Below are 19,849 nucleotides of genomic sequence, written 5' to 3' on the forward strand. Positions count from 1 at the left end.
GGGTCCAATTACACCCTTAACTCTTGTTATGCAGTAGAGTATAATTAATTTATAAAAGGTACAAAAGGAATCTTCCATTTCAATAATTCTATTGAAAATAAATAAAATATTATGGAAATATCTCTCCATACAATTAATAAAAATGAAATGTCTGTACGTAATATGGTATTCCGCGGACATTGTTTTTGCGTTGCTTATAACGAAAATCGAATTTATATAATTCTTGTCTGTCTGTCCGCATATCCCCGTTTGATCCTAATAATCTCCCAAACGGATGGACCGATTTTGACAGGACTTTTAATGGAAAGTAGCTGATGTATGAGTAACTTAGGCTATGTGCTTTTAGCTGACGAAGTCGCGGGCGACAGCTAGTCGTAAAAACTTGTCAACTTTGTAAATCGTATAATAAAGAGTCATGTAGAAGTAGAAGAAAGGAATTAAGGTTTTTCATGTCAGAAATTTTTAAATAAGCTTGCGTTTCCGAATAAAGAAACAAAAAGGGGAAAAACTAGGTTGGTTTTAATATTGTATAGGTAATATCTAAAACAAAAACAAGTTCCGCGAAGTAACATTAGTAATAATAATTTTATAAGATAATAGCAACGTTCGAGATCACGAAGCATCGCATAAGGTAAACATGCACTGGGGTTATCTGCACATATTCATATAATTACTTGACAATGCTTTCCTCCAACATTCCACCTCCCAACATCACATACTCAATACGACCGTGACATCATACAATCAAGTGAGTAAAAAATATTTAATAATTATATATATCGTAAAAGCAACGTAAATTTTTCCCTGCAAAGACTTCATATTGTCCCACGTTGTTCTCTTTTTCTTCATTTTAGCTTAAACATACATCAACCCTTTTATACCGTAATACTAACGCGCGGCTCGGATTTTTGACAAATCATGGTTATTGAAACATTATTATGCGTAAGCTTGCGAAATGCGATCTTTACCAATAAAAAATCAAGTACCTACATATATCGAAAGCATTATTGTGACGATACATATTTATGGTGAAACATTCCACTTTGAGGTCAATAATATCAATTACCGGCGTTCAAAGGGTTAAAAATCGTGTTTAAGTAAACAGCGTCTAAAAGTATTTTTTGGAGTAATACAGTACATGTCTACCATTTTGATAGTCCGTAGCGAAACTTGAAGTAATTGATTTCACTATCTTTACTATAGTTAGTCATACTTTCTTTGGAATTAAATTTTGTTAACTAAAATATATTAGATTTTATATCGAAATCGGCTGTTTTGTAACATATAATTGTTGTCGAACGTCTCTCAACGTCGCCGCCGGCACAAGACATATTACAGCTTGTTTTGCGTTCAGTTGATCCGTGTAGGGATTTGCGATTCTCTTGTTAATATTATCTATTTTATGTAAGTATGGAATTTCATACGAAATATACCTTCAGGAATATCAACGTTCTAATTGCACTGTGGGAATTATTACCCTAAGAGATATTCTGTTCTAAACTAACCAAATAGAACCTTTTTTCTTAATAGATAATTAAATTAATAATTAATACAATTGAGGATTTCAATACACAGTACAATATTATAAATATTAATACAAAAAATATTCATTAATCAACTGAACTTTGTATCGTCTTCATGATAAAAACTATTTTGAAATAAGTATATTATTTCATATCAATACAGAATAAAAACTTTTTATATATAACTGCAATATATTTTTTCTCCACGGCACCATAAATCCATATAAAGTAGTTTGTCGTGTACTCATAAATTTTACCGGCGTCCGTTTGAACCGACGTTCCCTGACGACACCGTCATTTACTTCTACAACGACACATTTCTTCGTTTTATTCTATCATTGTTTGTGTTTTCTAAATGTCCAAATTTCCCGTTAGCATACAATACTTGTAAAATTATTTTTTATTCTGTCATATTCAACTACAAAGATACTCTAACAGGTTAATCATCATATAATTGTTACAATTTTATTAATCAAGCGTTTTGATTATTTATAAACGGATTCGCTGGGAATTTCGCTTGCATTCGTAATTCAAATAACAACGTTCATTATTTGAATTACAATACACGTGAAATAAATCGGAGGGCATACATTTTCAGTATGAAAGCTACGTTAGTTCTGGCTTTGTTGACGTGCGTATTGGCGCTGGTGTACAGCGACCTGGTGTGCGGAACTAACTACTGCAAGCAACACCCGTGCACAACGCGCGTGGCACCTACCAGCTGCCGCTCGCCATCCCTTTACCGTCCCAACCACGCCGGCAAGTGCGCGTGCTGTCCCGCTTGCGTTACCTTACTAGGTGCGTATACTGTAATTTTAAAATATAAACTTTCGCATTCAGAGGTGAACTTAGAGAAGCTTTTCCTTAGTGTAGATTTCTCGTACTAATTCTACATTGAAGGACTCCCTTGTATCATTAATTGGCTCTTAATCTTTTACCCATCCTAATTACAGTAAAAGTAGTTTACTATCGTATGGTTAATTTACTTTAGTTATCAAGAAAGTACCACATTGTGTTAAAAATTATTAATAATGTCACTTATATTATTTATTCGCAAACTAATTAAGTTAATCTGTTTACGAACCGCACTCAATAATAATCTCTCTGATAGTAAGGGTTATAAGATCACGACAGTTTCCAATACATTGCCCACATTATATGGAAAATTTAAATGCTCCTTAAAGTTTATTTTGACGTAGTTAATTCAAGTACAGTTCAAGTTGTCATATTAACGCAATTTATTATCAAATAAGCGCAACTTGGTTGAACTTTGTTTGCAAATAACATTTGTAAATACTTAGATATTTTCGTTAGATTAATACAAGTGGAAAAAAGCTTATTTTAAATGACAGGTAGTCTATTTTATAATTTAACATTATCGTTCTTAAAAAGATGAGAGTTCAGTAGGAGATATTGCATTATACCTTTACAACAATGTTTATCTAAGAAATAAATTACCAATTCATTTTATTATAATTTCAGGTGAGGGCGCTGCATGCAAGACTTACAGCAAGGAGCTGGGAGAGACGCCCTCTGCCGTCTGCCGCGAGCCGCTCAAATGCTTGACCGGGGTCTGCACCAAAGTTACTCCACGCCGTTAACTCGATTAACAAAAATTGAGCTCCAAATAAACAATAAACGCTAATATTTTTGTGCCGGGAATTGCTGCAATAATGCGCAGTAAATACTGAACGTTATGTTCGTAAATACCTAATTATAAAAAATAGTTAACAAATATGGTTTTTAATTTAACAAGTTTCCTGATATATTTATAAACAGCCGAGCTTGCATCACATTCCATACTAAGTGGGAAGCGAATTCAATGCTGTGACTGACATATAGGTATATATATGTGCAGTCTATGTATTTTGTTATATTTAAATTCGTGTACTCTATATTCGGTATCCGGTCGTGAAATCTTGTTTATTTATTCGCAAAGTGTAGTGTATACTGTATTAAGTCGCTTCATGATAGCGGGCAAGCAAATAGGTCAGTAGCATTTCATCTCGTTTGATGTTTAATATTCCGAACACGGAACAAGTATTGATGCCGTATTCAACTGCAGCCGGTATCACAAACAAGTCGAATTGACCTCTTTAATGTATGAGTATTATATACAATATTTTAGAGTCTATAATTTAAGTATATTTTATACTATGAGCGTAATCCAGTAAGGCGGTGAGCGTAATCTTAAGCATGTGCTGTAATCTGCTACTCAAAGATTGAATTGGAAGTGATTCCGAGTTATTTTCGTGGCTCTGGTATTCAAAGAAATAGCACAAAATGTTGAGTATATCTGAATTTTGCTACATAAAGATTTCTATGCCCTGAAACCATGTTTATTATTTTATAAACAAACTTGAAAAAAGCTTGTATCTTTAGGCTTAACTGCCGGAATGTAATTTAACTCGAAGAAATAAAAAATTACCTTTATTCCACTTCGTGGTCATATTATAAGCAATCAAACAATTTACATTTTCCAGTAGTGATTGTGGTTGGAATAAAAACTGTATGAATACATAACGTGAGATTATTAAATCCAAAGGAATCCTTGGCGATAACAATGTTATGTTTCCATACAATATCCATTTAGTGTGTTAACGATGGACATCGGAACGTAGTGAGGTACGTTCTTAACTCAGGAGTCGCAGGCGGCGACGGCGCGAGAATAATAAAAGCTCATAAACATTTTATGCTTTCACTGTTTATACCTCCCGTTGCGCCTTCTACGACCTTATTGCAAAGTAAAATTGCAAGGTAAATATTCCGTCATCCGCTCCACTACAGCTTTAGTGTTAAATTATACGATTTCACATTTATTAGAAATATAGAATTACAATATTTCAACAACATTGCTGACAATTGAGGTGGTAAATAGGACGTTGAAATGATTATTAGAAAGTCTCTCATTCTCTCTCTAACTAAAACTACTCCTAAATCAACAACACAATGACTAAAATTGATAATCTAAATTTTTAGTCATTACGTGATGTAACGAAAATAAACCAAACTAAATTAGGTAATAGTTTCTAATCACAACACACATGTGAATACAATTCAATTCTAGCTATTCATTTAAATTGAGGAATGTAATTATAATAATTACATTCGATCAAAAGCGAAAACGTCCTCCCACAGGTTCGCATCAATCAATTTTTCCCAACACATTCTACCTTCCAATAGATTGATTATATGAAAGGAAATTGATACTATATTTAACCTGCAATCTGTTACAAAAATGGATATAAATCTATTGAGATGAATGATGAGATCTTTGACCTATGTGTTTGATATAGTTTTTATATTTCACTTGCTGAACCCTGCATAGTAAAAGTCCAAAATAATGTCAAAGTACAGTATTGTCTCTTATTATGAAAACAGTAATGTTCTGTATCGGAGTTGTTCGTTCAACAACAGCTTGTATTGCACCGTCTAGGTATTGTGCTCTAGTGAAATTAGTTTAAGCGATAATGTCAAAGGTAGGGCGTTCGCGCTCTTGGTTACACATAGTTAATTTGCTTTTCCCGTTCGATATTTGTTATTTCATATTTATGCGCAATTGGTGGAGGAAAGGTAATATGAAAGTATTTTATTAGGTGTCATAAAATGTGTCATAGTTCTAAAGAATATGTAGGCAATATTGTCGCTACGATACGGGTTTACGGGATATAATATACTATGATAAACAGACATAAAGAAGACATAAAATCGTATCGGCAATAAATCTGACACTTTTATTGCATACGCAGTAACTGTATTTGTTTCATCAATATAAACTGAGTGAATATCTAAATTGAAACTTCCGTTGAAGCTTAAAGGTTACCTCCGTGTTTAATAGATATTAATGTCAAATCTTAGTTAAATAAAAAGTAACACCTTTCATCATCACCTCACATTTAAAAAATGAAACATATCCATGATATGTACCCACACATATAAATAAAACAATAAATTACTTACCAGATAAAATTTTACACTTCTGTCAGTCGCTCCGAAAAAAAGCACGGTGTAAATATTAGAATTTCCATTCGGCCCTTATGATGGGCCAAATCACCAGTTTCAATAACGGTTTCTTATTGTATGTGCGTTTATGATATGACGATATTTAAAAAAATGTTAAATGAACAAAATAATGAAACCACACTGCTATTACGACTTATTAAGTTATATTTTTCCTTGGATACCAATATTTTCATTCATGCATGAGATATTTTACATTTTTTTTTAAATTCATAGGCTCAATTATCATGGAATTTTTCTCGCCGTTTGCAATTTTTGAAACTTTTTTATTTATTTAATAAAGCGTCGTATTGACTATTGCCAGTGCAACCTTTCGTAAAATATTAATTTTTTGGATCTGCATTTTTAACACATCAATTGGTTTTATTTTTCGGAAAGTTAATTGGAACATTTTCTTAGACAGAAATATTTATTTAATGAATAACAGCTTTAACTAGGCTACCTGCAATCTGTGGTGTTTTCATGAAGATCTAGTGATGCATAATGATATTTGCTTGACTAAAATTTTTAGGTAATTTTTATCGTCATTTAATTATTTTTTTGGATACAATATTAGTTTTGACTATTTCCTAATACGAGTATGTAACAACTGTTTTAAATAATAATTAAAAACACGGCAGTGGAATTTAACCACTGACCTTTATAAATGGACTGGCTAGCGTAGCATTTTACGCCTATTTGATTCTGTGGTGTGGATTCGAACTAATAATGTAATGTGTATATATTTAACTGTCGCTTTTAAGTTAGGCAGGTGTAGGCGCTTTTAAATCAGAACAAAGTAAGAGCTGTCATTTCCAAGCAGTCCATTTATAGAGATCATTGTAATTTAACGGTTTTACCGTAAACAATAAACACATGTCTCGCTTTAAATTCGGTTTTCATTGATCCACCGAATTAAATTTTTACATAATACATTTGTTTTGCTAAAATATAATATTTAAAATCGTTTTTATTTATCTGTCACAGCAAATAGCATTAATCAGACTTGATATTTGAAAAGATAAGAAATTGATACGATACGTGAATTCAATTGCATACATGGGCTTAATTTATAAATATTAATCAAACTCAACCAAGCATATATTAGAACACTTGTAATCAGTTATATAGCTGTTGCGACTGATATTTGTTTGGCGTTACAATCGCGCCGTCACCCTTCGATAAGGGAGTCTATCATTGGTGTGGACAGTAATACAATATTAAATGTATTATAGTACACTCGTGGCAGTAAACAAGTATCTTTATAATAATCGTTCGCTCTTTGACACCGTTGTGACGTAACAAGAAATAATTCCATTGGTATTTTATTTTAATACCCACATTTCATAATTAATTAGATTAAATAATAGTGCAGTTGTTTATTACAAAAGTACCTTGTCATGGGGTAAGAAAAACTAGTTTGTGTTTTTATGAAATGTTACCGCAAGTGTGTCATGTTAAGTTTGTGAATTAAATCGAAGAGGACAGATTTATCAATTTGGTATTTGGGTTATTGCTGCATGTGAAAGGTTAGTGATATAGAAAACAATGTAATAAATTATCGTCAGTTATACTAGATAGAATATGATGTAATATATACTGTTGTTTAAACATTATCATAAAACTACAGCAGTATTGTGCGGACTTGCAATTTTAACTTTACGTAGTAAGTGAATTAATAATTATTTATTAATAATATTTATTATATTATTTTAAATATCTTAATTTGTGACAATTAATAAAGCAAGCAAAGTTCAGTAGTGATTTTTATATGAATGTTAATAATTAAGTTTTAGTACGCTTTTAACATCGATACTTTATAGTTTAGATAAGTGTTAAATAATTGTAGGCAAATAAATAATATTGAACTTTTCGTTATAGAATATGACCGAAACACAAAAAGATAATTTGCGAAAACGCAAACAAGAAGTTCTAACACAAAATGGACTCACAAAGCAACATGAAGAAAAGAAGTCACTTGCAGAATTTACGCATCGGCATTCACCTCTAACGGTACTCATAGAAGGTTCACTTCATATAAGAGCCATATACCATATATTTGTGGTCATCCTGCTGATCCTTCTCTGTGACACCGTGATATACGACTTCGTTGAACGTGGAAAGCAAGTAAAATATCTTATTTAATAATTAAGAAATATTATTTGTATTAATTAACTATATTATTAGCCCATAGTTAAACTCACGCATAGTCCGATATATATACCCGCTAGTTTCAGAACCGTTGGAAATTCTTCATCAGGGTGAGTGATTCCCGAGCGCGTCACGCCTGCCATTTATTATTACTTATGTTATTTATAAAACAATATCTGCGATGATTGCATAAGTTTGTTGGAATTCTTATTTATTAGACCATATTTATCAACAACCGACCGCGACGCCTAAACGACGACCAATACGAGTACTTTGCTGTTGCATATACAAAGACAATCATTTTTTTTATTTTAGAATAAACATCGGAACAACATCAGTGATCGAAGGATTTGGTGACATACGTCGAGGTGCTAAAATCTGGTTGTTAGAACTTGCAATCGCAGTCGCTTTCTATCCCGGGCTAAGATTATATGCTGGTACAAGAAAATTTTTAGTGAAATTTCCAGGTAACTTGATAATTTTACACCGATTGTTTGCGAACTTTGTCAGTATTTAACCCGACTGTAGGAATCACAATTTTTCGCGTAACTTCAAAGGCACATAAGTTCATGATTACACAATATAAAAAAATGTATAATTTTAACTCAGATAATACCCTGGTAACTTGAAAGTTTGTGTTCATGAAAAAGTTTTCGATACAGATAAGCGGTCCCGGATTGACTTAGATCGGAAAAAATATCCTATGCATTACCTGTCAGTGCTAAAGAAAAGGGATTTTGTAAGGGAAAATAGTATTGAATTAGATTGGAAGCTTACTGGCAATCCTACATTCAATCTTTAGTTTTAAATCAGTAACTCTGTTATACGTATATGTTTATATCTTTCTCTCATATCGTATGATTTGTAATGTAACAGATGCCGTTTTACTTTGTTTACCACTTCGCTATATACATTTTAACGACCTTTATAAACTTTATAAATGCTAATTAAAGCTTTTTTATGAGTTTGAAGTTTCAATGGATAGGTTGTGTGAAAGAGTGTATGCGTAAGAGGGTCTTCAAATTATTATTCACTCCCTATTGAATTCAGATATATGACGGCTAATATGGATGTATATAAGAGGTAATATATAGGATGATTAAGCGTTAACATGATTATCTCTATGCTGCAGCGGCACTGAAAATATGGTCAATCATGGGCATTCTTGGCGTTGCCGTTCTGGAGGTGTCGGTAATAGCGATACCCACGTGGGACCTGGGCAAAAAGAAACTTGCATTAGCCTCTTCTACTGCTGTTACTTGTGAAATGGTAAGTAAAATTATTACCTTTTCGTGTATATTTTACTCATGTTTACACGAATCAGAGTCATATCAATAAAGATTTTTCATTCAATTCATTCATACCACTGTTAAAACTAAATAATTAAAAAGTAAGATAAAGTATGTTATTGTACGTATCCACATCATCATGATTTAATGGAAGAGTAAATATCAAATAGGAACAACGAATATTATGTCAATATCCGTTCCTATTTAACTATCAAAATACGTGATAAAACATCTGGTTAGAGATCTATAGTTTTGACTTTTGATGTCCATATTGCATATTTTCAAAGAGTAAGTGATTTTGAAATTTGGGATTTTTTTTTTAAGTCATACGAACGGAGTTTTTGTGACATATTCTTTTTGCATTATTAATCTCTTATAATAATAATATAGTTATTTCTTTATCATGAAAAATTAACTACTTATCTGTTTTTATAGGTTATCTAGTGATCAAATTTTTATAACATCCTGTGTATACTACTCCGTTTTTATGTATTCTTTATTAAGTCTATAAAGTGTTACTGTTTTAATATTTCAACGTATAAATAAACGGGACGCTTTAATAAGATAACGGAAAGGGAATTTATAGCTAATTCAAGCCATGCGGCTCAAATACCTTGTAAGATATTGTTTAAATGTGTACTTTTTTAAACAAATTAGTACTCGTATTAGAAACATACCATATCTTGAACAAGTATCTTAGGTAAAAATTATACACTTGTAATTTACTTGTAATTTAGTATATAGTGTGGTATACTGCTCGCCGCCATTTTTAAAATCGTGAGGCATATAAAAAAAAACATAATAAGTTATAGTTCACTAAAATTATACCAAAGATGTACATCACTTCTATTTCCCTTTTATCTCACCTCTAAACCCTTAAGTAAAATCGATTAAAATCTAGACGATGTTCGGAGTTTAACTTCAAAGTTTGTTAATTAGATGTGTACATCACATGTCTATATAAGATAGGTAGACACCTCCCTGCGTCTGTATTTTGGGAAACTCTAGCAAACTTCGAGCTCACGTCTGACGATGAAGTAATTCGCAACAACAGCTATCATGAACTTCCACAAGCGCTCGCACAACTACCGAATACCGAAATTAGTAATTACACAACTCTGAAGAATGTTATATCGAGTTTCAGAATACTTTGTTATTGTTAGGCGATACAAACAATAAAAAGAAAAACAAGATTATAACATTTTGAATATCGTGTATGAGGATACAAAAAGTAAAGTATTCTTGGTGGCCTATTTCAGAAAAACTTACTACACTATGAGAAAGACAATGTTTTAAGAACATTTATTTGGCAACAATAAGCCTAATTTTCTCATGGTTCTATCGTCGTTATATTGTTAAGCACATCTAAACGTGAAATTCTATTTAAAAATATCTATTACATATTAATCAAATTGGATTGTCTGTATGTAATATTGAAAAAAAATCATATTTAACGAACATGCTGTATTTGCTTATAACGAAAAACCATTTTTTGTCTCTGTCCGTCTGTCTGTCCGCAAGACCGCGTTTATTCTGAAACATGAGAGAGTAGCTTAGGCTATTTTTTTTTAAATTTTACTCTGACTAAGTCGCTGGTAAACGCTTAATTTTATTACGGCTAATTCGAATACAGAAAAATTGGATAAACCTACACAAATCACAAAGCCACGAGGTCACCGTTAACAGGGTCTCATGTGCGGCGTCTAATAACATGCACGCGCGTATAAAGATTCATAGGTCGTGCGGCGGAAAAGCGTCGAAAGTGAAATGTAACATAAATCAGGCTAGACCCTTGTCAAGGCGGGGAGAGGAGCTGCTAGTAAATAACGCACCGGCTGCGCCGACGGAACACCATTACCCGGAGCCACGCCAGCTGCTACCGAGCTAGGGAAACCTGGTCTGTCTTGCACCACCTACGACTGTCAACGCATCATTTATTATTTACATAATTCTGAAGTTTTATACCAAAAACTATCATCATAACCAGTACTGTTTCTAGATGTTTCTATGCGTATTTATATTTATAACTGATCAATGTTGCTATTACGTGATCTTGTTGGAAAACCAAAGTTATCCATACTACACAGAAGTTAGTCAACAAACACTGTAATTTGCGTTATTATAAAGTTGACATCGTTTAAAAGATAAAGGTTATTACGTTTATCAATAAACTACTTGGCATTTACATCACTGTATAGTGGAAAAGATGCTTAAAAGTTTCGTTGAAATTATTAAAAAGTCTATTTTAAAACAATGTTAAATATAAATGTATCTAATAAGATTTGAAACCGTTTTTTCTATTTATTTCCTTTCCGATATAACATAAAAATGCAATTAAATTCTAAAGAATCAATCTCTTTGTTATACTGTTAAAGCTTTCACCACGTCCATTGACTTCTTTTTTACATAATCCTTTCGAGAGAGGCAAGAAGCGAGGTATAGAAAATTTTAAAATTTTTTTTATGAACATTTCACTTGTAAAAGGTATGATTTACTTCATAGATGATCTGCATTGTATTTATGAGCTGTTACTAAAAGAAACCATTTCTTAATTAAAATAAATAGTTAATTTTTCATGTTGTGGTTCAAATTCTATCCTGACATTCCTAAAAGATGCATGTTGAAATTTGCAGTTTAGATTTGCAATGAAAATTCACGCGGCTGCCGTCGCCTGCGCCCCGCAATGTCGAGACGATCTTGCAAAACTGCCTACATTCAAGCACTATGTATACTTTCTATTCGCACCCACCTTAGTGTATAGAGATGAATATCCAAGGTATTATTTATTTATTTATTTATTTATTAACAATACAATAAAAAAACCTAAAATAGAACTATGTATGTATTCCATCTTTCCCTTAGCCTTCAATATGTGTTGACCTCAGATTGGTTTGATCAACAAAATACAATAGTGTTCATCTTAACATAGATGATGTCAAAGTAGTTCAAGTTGGAGTCGTCTGAAGTTAAGGGCGAAAATTAAATATGGATTTACGGATACATGGCTAAGGATACTTCCCATTTTATTCAAGAACCTTTGTATTTTTATTTGTACTTTATTTTCTTTACAGAACAAAGAAAATTAGATGGGGTATAGTATTATTTCATTTTCTGGAGGTAGCGGCAATAATATTTTACAACAGTTTTCTTTGGGAAAGATTTATTTTACCTTACTGGTCAGATTACGGAAAAGAACCCAAAGTAAGTACTTACACATTTTATTCAATTTCCTTTCTAAAGTTGTAATAAATCTCGTGTGTGATTCATTTCGTTTTATGCGAAAATTTTGTTTCATTCCTTTTTAACAGTAACTTAGCTTTTTCCGCTTTAATTTTTTTTTAATAAATTTCGTCTGACTTAGTGATATTGATAATCAAGTAAATTATTGCATATCACGAATTTTATTTGAACTTATACACAACAAAAATAAGCAAATTAAACTTAAAAATTCAGATTCCAAAAATCAAAAATAACAGAATCAGTAGTTAAATACGACTTTCTTGATTCATTTCAAACGTATTAATGTTTTTATTCGAATTATTCCATTCTCAAAAACTCAACGCTTTACCGAGCTCGTGTGAAATATGGCCGGGTATAAATCTGGCACATTCAGCAAGTATTTTTTGTACATATTCCAATCAAATAAACTAAGTAACATATGTTTAATTCAAACGATTGTGTTGCAGTACATTGTTATCTGAAACTAGAATTTACACAACGAACAATTGGAGTTGGGCCAAAATATACATGATTGCATTTCCTATGGCTGACCGATGCACACTTCAAACCGTTACCAGTCCGACCAAATGCTCCCTTCAAATACAATTTCCGTCAGTGGATAACTAACACCAGAAGTTATTATTATTACAGTTGGTTCGAATTGTGTTCTTAAGTTGTAATACAACCAAAGAATAACAAAGTCCTCTTGCCATCTGATGCCTTCAATGTACACAATAGAAAGCCATTAAGAAAATTGTCGTTACATTCCCTAAAAGGTTCTGTTTTCTTTCAAAGAAAAAAATCTTACAATGTACAAACACAAAGAACTTCAATGTGTAATAAAACATATCATAGGAAAGCTTACACGCAAATACAATTTGAATAATTCGAGTATATTTTTGTTGAAATTCATTCTTTTTTTAGATGGAATCTATTTCGAATGGAGGCTTACTTTATAAGATTTCTCATCGCTTGACTTACTTTTGATGAAGACAAAATAATATGTAGTCTTTAGAAATTTAATATTGTTATAAACCCAAATTGTGCTTCGTACGTAATAAAAATACAAAGCCAGACATGATTTTCTTTTCAAGGAATACTAAACAAAGACGAAAAATTTTGATAAGTCACTTGATCAAAAGATCGGGCATGGTAGCTTGTAATTTTATAAAAAAAAGTAATATTTAATGTTGTATTTTTTGTTTCAAGGTGGAAGCGGGCACCGTGGTGCGAAACATGTTCGCCTGCGTCCTGCCCGGCGTAATTTCCTTCCTGTGCGGTTTCTATTGTCTACTGCACGCTTGGCACAATGCTTTTGCAGAGATGCTAACATTTGGCGACCGACTCTTTTACGAAGTAAATTTTTGAAAACTCTCGCATACAAAACCCATTAAATTAAGACTTTAACACACTTGAAACAAAGCAAAGAACATAAACTAGACCCTGATCCACATTGGAGATGTTAAGAGGATTATCCGTCCAAGTAATTTAATTAGGAAAAGCCTAAACCCGGCACTTAATTGTCGAGAAGACTGCTAAACTAAATAACTGTAATCTCCCGACGCCAATTCTGTAACGAATATACTAATACTCAATTATAATCTATGAGCTTTTATCGTCTAATTTATTATATACAAATGTGCTTTCGTAACAACGTTCGTATTAGTTCATTTCCTCGTGGGAGCCTTTCATCTCTTTACCGAGAATTCGATGAACAAACCAATAGCTCATTGCATCTCATGAATCTTACATGCCTTATAACATTGTACTGATCTGATGACAGGAATGGTGGACAACTTCTCAGTTCTCACGTTACTATCGTGCGTGGAATCGCGTCGTGTACTCGTGGCTGCGCGACCACATCTACAGGCCGCTGTCGCCGCGGGCTGGACGAGCACTTTCCACTCTAACAGTTTTTGTTGTAAGTTATTTTACTCCTAGTATCCGTATAGAAAGGCCATGCGCTTGGGTCAATTCGATTATTTGCTAGCTTATACAAAAAGAACTGCGTTAAAAACAATTAAGCCAGAGAAGTAGAGCAATTTGAGTAGGTAAGTTCCACGACCCGTACCAAAAGAGAAAATAAACAATATTATGTACAAGCAATAGTTTATTTATTGAAAAAAAATAGTCAATTGTAGGTGGCAGGTATAAGTTGCACGATGAAATAAATGTTTTGTAAAATTTTTGATTTTCCTACTCATCATACACGTACGTTAACATTAGACGTTAATACATTCATTAAGTTATTAAGGTCTAATTGAGTAGAGCTGCGCGTTGTTCTTTGCCTAATTTATTATGTACGGGCTCGGTATCGAGGCAAAGGTCCTTACATTACAAAGTTCCAGAGGAGGGACTTATTATCAGCGAGATGGAATTTTAATGATAAATATTTAATTTGAAAATTAATCTCTATTACAAAAGAAACGCGTGTTATTTACTCTAATTATAACTCAAAAGCGGCTGAACCGATTAGGCACTTGGAAAATTGTTCGGTAGGTAGCTTAGGACCAGGAGACAAGCATAGAATACTTTTCATCCCGTTTGTGTGGGGCACGAGCGTAGGTAGTTCCTAGTCGCGGGCAGAAGCTAGTTATGTAATAAGATAGTTTACCAGCTTGAGTTTACCTTAAGCTCAAGGACTCATTTTTGTAATTTTTTTAAGGTATCAGCAGTGGCACATGAAGTGATTCTATCATTATCCTTCGGATTCTTCTATCCAGTACTTATGATGGAGTTCGGAGGTCTTGGGTTGCTAATGTTGCCGCTCACAGCGTCAACTGGACGACGATTTCCCAGTTTTCTTAACCTCATGATGTGGCTCTCCTTCTTCATAGGCAATGGTATAAAGAATAACAAATATCCTAACTATTTCTTACGTAAAATTATAAAATGTTTTTGCCATTAAAATTAAATGGTTACCAGTGTTTAGTGAATTCATTTCCTGTATGTAATCAAAATTGTTTGATTTCGCAAATTTTGTTGTTTATATTAATTTTTTGCAGGTCTGTTATGGAGCCTTTATCCGATGGAGTATTTCGCAAGAAAAAATTGTCCACCCAAAGAAAATGACAGCTTTTTTATACCGAAGTCTTGGTCTTGTCCGGAAATAGTGCTTAAACCAAATTGGAGTTTTCAAAACCCATTTAATATAATTTACTAGGTGGAAATATTCATAGAAGTTACTTTATAATAAATAATACGAAAGTAGCAACTGTAACAAATCATTTCTACGAAAAAGTCGTCACAAAATAACATGACTGTTAGAAAACTGTAGTAATAAACCAACAATCTAAAAACAGAATTATCGGGATATATCAAGTATCTATTGCTTAGTACAAATTTGAGAATGTGACTTTGATTTTTCATATTTTTAAGTTTTTGTTTGCGTTGTAGGCATAATATACCTTCATAATTCGTATTGTAAGAAATCATTCTTAGTTTAAAACTGTCTGTTATTTGTGATGATTGTAGAATATAAGTATTGTTAATTTTGTTAATAATATTAAAGAAAATAACAAACTAAAAATAGTTTAATTTTTTTTTTGTTACCAAAATGTAGGTATTTAAAAATGTCAAATTTTAATGAAGTGATATTAATATGTACAATATTACTTTGGTCAACTAAGTAAATAATCTTTATATACCTGCATCTATCATACCAGCATAGGAACAGAAAAAAAAAATTGTAGCCATAAATTTCACTTCACGAAATTACGACCTTCAATATTATTATTGTGTCTCGAGGAACATTTCTGTATTTCCCAAAAGACCAGAACATGTATTTTCTAGGTCGATTTCTTTTTATAAAGTAATAGATTCGAAAAAATGTAATTTATTATTCAATTAATACTGTAAAATTTTACTCTATAAAATATATAAAAAAACAACCCATTTTAAATTTGGACATTTATTTGTATTTAAAAAAATTTGCTTAATAAAAATTAATAATACATATGGCAGTTTTACTACTTTACAAATCTATTCATCTTAAAATGTGAAGGGTTCCTTTATAATAATGATTTTCAATATATGTACGTTAAACTTAACATTAATTATAACAATGTTTATAAAAACTGTCATATAAAAATGAATAGGAATGTAATTATAAATGATATTTTTGATACTCCATGTTCATACAAATCCAGTCATTATGGTCGACATCAGAAATACATTTATAAATTATTTCACAATGCGTAATTAACTTTTTAATATTACATTTGTCACGTTTTAAAAAACCTTTCATGTCATATAAATATATCAGAAATGTAAACAGACACAAATCTTAAATACAAATATTTTATAATAAACCTAAATCACATTGGTAAAAGCTGTGTAACAAACTGTCAGATCGCGAAATAATAATCACTCAAGCAACACTCATAATCTCAGCAAATTTAGTCAAATTATTAAATGTAAAAAAAATCTCACAAACAAGGTAAACAGAAATTTTGGTTTAGAATTTATTCTCACAGCCCCTACTGACTATTAAATACTAAATATATTATATCTATATAAGGGTGATAAATAAAAAATATGTGATGTACTTAGTATGTGAAATAATATGTGATCAAGATACGAATATAATTTTCCTTAATTTAAACGGCGGGAGTGCGATCTTGTGCCTTGAACAACGAAGTTGACATCCTGTTAATTAATAAAAACTGTGAGTCACCAACAAGATAAAATATTGTGCAATAAAATACCTTATTATATTATGAATGTAAAAGTTTGTATGTTTGGAAACAGATATAGATGAAATTTGGTATAGATATACAAAATAGTATGGAAGAACACATAGGATATATAATCCCTTAAATATATGCGATTCCTGTGGGATACCTTTGATTAACATATTTACTCAATAACTCTGTAACAGGTCGACATATTGAAATTTGGCATAGGTATATAACATAGTTTCAAATAACATATATTCCTACTATTCTTTCTTTTTTTTATTCCGCGCGGAAGTCGCGGGCAAAAACTAGTTTAATACATTAGAAATAACAACAATTAAAAAAAAACCTTAATTGTTCAAGTAGCAAATTTGTTCACCCCCTTAAAACCTCAGTGCTTAAGGGTAAGTACTATGTTCTCAAAATATATTAAATTATTGTAAATCAGTTTAAAGTTGCTATATCAACAGGCATATTTGCATAAACATGTTTAAGTCAATGCCATATGAAATAGAAATCTTTGACTGTCCCTACAAGTCAATATTGTAAATAATTTTATCTTTATATGATGCTATTTTGTGTACACTTACTTGCTTATCATGTGCTTGTAGATATAAACTGGAATAATTGTTATGTTTACAACGGATGGGCTTGCTTCAATAACACGAGCAATTTCCTTATCTTTCATGCCCACAACATTTATTGTGTTTATTTCCAATATCTGGTGATCCGTGAGCAGGCCGTTACGAGCCGCAGATGAGTCCTTCACTAACCCCACAATATTACCATCTTTGAATTGGAAACCCACATGGCCAAGGGAATCTTTGTGAAGCGTAATGGTTCTCTCAAAAGGTCTGAAATAAAATAATTATGAATTTAATGACTAATCAAGTCAAAGTTAACAGTCACAGCAACAATATTGTGTAATATTCAATTAGGACTTTAATTTCATCATAGCAAAAATAATATATCTGTGAGAGTGAGAATGTCTGCTTTGCCTAGTCTAGATCTAACAAGAAGGCTCGTTATTAAGGAATGGTTAGTTACCGAATGACAAATTTTTAGATACAAATTTCCAAAAATACTTTTAAGAAAATAAATATCTTCCCTTTTCCTTTTTCAGTTGTGATACTAATAAACACGAAGTATGTAACGGAATGCACAAAATTAAACAACAATATAAATATTGAAAGACTAAATCTCATTTAGTTAACTTTAGGCAAATATTAAGGATAAAGTGGAGCTTATTGTTGTATAGGCAAGTGCACTGTTGATAAGCAACATAATTATAATTAGTCATTCAACAGAATTAACAAATATATCATTAGGTAGTCAGTGTCTGAATATTTTAGCATATATAAATAAGCAAAATTATTATCAATATGTAACAAGGAAACCTTTGTTAGTATCTATTTATTATGTTTATTAGCAGTAGTTAGTTTTGCCAATTCTTGTAAAGTGAATAAATGACTCAAAATTTGAATGTTTGGACATAAAAAAATTAGACCTAGATAAATTCATAAAATATCATATACCTGTCACGAACAGCCATAGTGATCCCATTAGTGGGAGCTTTCTTCAATATTGCGTGGCATTGGTCCATTGTCATACCTGCCAGTGACACATTGTTAATCTCCAGCACTTGATCACCAAAACGCAAACCTGCAAGCGCTGCTGGGCTGCCATCGGCCACATAGCAAACAAACACTCCATTGTTTACAGAGTGCAGTCTCAACCCACATTTACCATCACGGTCTTTGCACAATACTACTTGGCGTATAGCTTGCGTGACAGTCGCTTTAGCCAAGCTAACTGATTGCGATGAAAGTGGTGCAACTAAGGTTGCTAGTGAGCCAGATGGTTGAATCTAAAAACAATGAATAAATTTTAAACCCCAAAAGTAATTTTAGTAGCTATTAAATATATTTCAATGTGAAACAAATATAAAATTTGCAATATTGAAGTCTCTGTTGTGAAAAGGTTAATATGAACTAAGCCACAAAAACTATAAGAATCTTACTAGAATTATCCATATATTTATTAAATACTTACAGTTTGAATCTGGTATTCTGGCATATTGAGAGCAATAGTATCTTGGGATAGTTCAAGGCCCATGTAGTCAGCTAGTGCAGGATAGACCTGTCCAGTAGATGGTCTTTGCGTAGCCATAGGGTTATAAGGTGGAGGGGCATGTACTTGAGACATTTGACTTCTCACCATATTATCTACATTCATATCTTCTAACGACGGATAAAGAGACATTTTGAGGACTGGAACGAAAGTAACACTAAAATTTATTAAACGAAATAATGTCAAAGCGGATTACTCATAATCGCTAATGGTTTTCCCCACACCCAAATTACAATCACTGTTTCAAGAACGAAAAATGTGGATATTTCAGAATTTCCCAGATACCCCACTCAGTTTTATCTATATTATTCGCGTGCAGGTAAGTACAAAAATTTACTATATTAACTACGTCGAAGAAATGAGAGTAACATTTAAAGCGCGATATAATTCACATGTATATGGGTGTAAAAAATTGAACTCGACAAGGAAACTAAACACAAATATGTTTTTGCACTGATAAACAAATATAAATAAGTATTTCTTACCTACGGGAAATTATTTACCAAAATATGAATAAATTGATTTCTTCCGCAAATCAGGTCACAACTCACAACAAATGACAAAAAGCAAATACTGACAAAGACAAAACAATAACCTGCCAAACTGGCCAAACGGGCCAAATAGCATAGACCATAGATTATAGCTCTTTGAAAACAGCCTTGTCTTTTATTTTTATCTGTATCTTTACCTCTATTGCATTTTCAATAAAATGCCAGAAAATGTAATATGCAAGTCTGTTGGGAAAACCAATATAATCACACTGTTATTGAGAGAGACCGTAACAGAAGCTTACTTTTCCAGTTTTTTTCCAATTCTTAATCTAAGACTTGACAAACTTAGTAAAATATCTGCGGCTCTCCTT

The 19,849-nt window shown here is 32.0% G+C and overlaps 3 protein-coding genes across 5 annotated transcripts; 2 read left to right on the top strand and 1 right to left on the bottom strand.

The window, feature by feature from the left end:
- Nucleotides 1–653: 653 nt before the first annotated feature.
- Nucleotides 654–3,176, top strand: LOC106710756 (fungal protease inhibitor-1). Its single transcript, XM_014502915.2, has 3 exons — nt 654–748; nt 2,122–2,321; nt 3,006–3,176. The coding sequence occupies exons 2-3, from the start codon at nt 2,123–2,125 to the stop codon at nt 3,122–3,124; spliced, it is 318 nt and encodes a 105-aa protein (XP_014358401.2). The 5' UTR covers nt 654–748; nt 2,122; the 3' UTR covers nt 3,125–3,176.
- Nucleotides 3,177–6,518: 3,342 nt separating this feature from the next.
- Nucleotides 6,519–15,583, top strand: LOC106710838 (sterol O-acyltransferase 2). 2 transcript variants are annotated; one of them, XM_014503021.2, is made up of 10 exons: nt 6,519–7,051; nt 7,404–7,645; nt 7,989–8,140; nt 8,806–8,942; nt 11,596–11,738; nt 12,034–12,163; nt 13,391–13,537; nt 13,965–14,102; nt 14,847–15,024; nt 15,187–15,583. In XM_014503021.2, exons 2-10 carry the CDS (start codon nt 7,407–7,409, stop codon nt 15,342–15,344), a joined length of 1,422 nt encoding a protein of 473 aa, XP_014358507.2. In that variant the 5' UTR covers nt 6,519–7,051; nt 7,404–7,406; the 3' UTR covers nt 15,345–15,583. The 2 variants fall into 2 exon arrangements, with proteins under 2 accessions (XP_014358507.2, XP_014358508.2); XM_014503022.2 differs by lacking the exon at nt 6,519–7,051 and adding an exon at nt 7,062–7,188.
- An 887-nt stretch (nt 15,584–16,470) lies between these two features.
- On the bottom strand, nt 16,471–19,576 carry LOC106710739 (syntenin-1). Of its 2 annotated transcripts, none has more exons than XM_014502898.2 (5): nt 19,473–19,576; nt 18,910–19,144; nt 18,393–18,724; nt 17,448–17,711; nt 16,471–16,828 (listed from the first exon to the last, which is right to left on the bottom strand). In XM_014502898.2, the coding sequence occupies exons 2-5, from the start codon at nt 19,117–19,119 to the stop codon at nt 16,780–16,782; spliced, it is 855 nt and encodes a 284-aa protein (XP_014358384.1). In that variant the 5' UTR covers nt 19,120–19,144; nt 19,473–19,576; the 3' UTR covers nt 16,471–16,779. The 2 variants fall into 2 exon arrangements, with proteins under 2 accessions (XP_014358384.1, XP_014358383.1); XM_014502897.2 differs by having other exon boundaries at nt 16,472–16,828; nt 18,910–19,127; nt 19,473–19,575.
- Between the last annotated feature and the right edge of the window lie 273 nt (nt 19,577–19,849).

The sequence above is a fragment of the Papilio machaon genome, chromosome 4 (assembly GCF_912999745.1).
Source record: "Papilio machaon chromosome 4, ilPapMach1.1, whole genome shotgun sequence".
NCBI lineage: Eukaryota > Metazoa > Arthropoda > Insecta > Lepidoptera > Papilionidae > Papilio > Papilio machaon.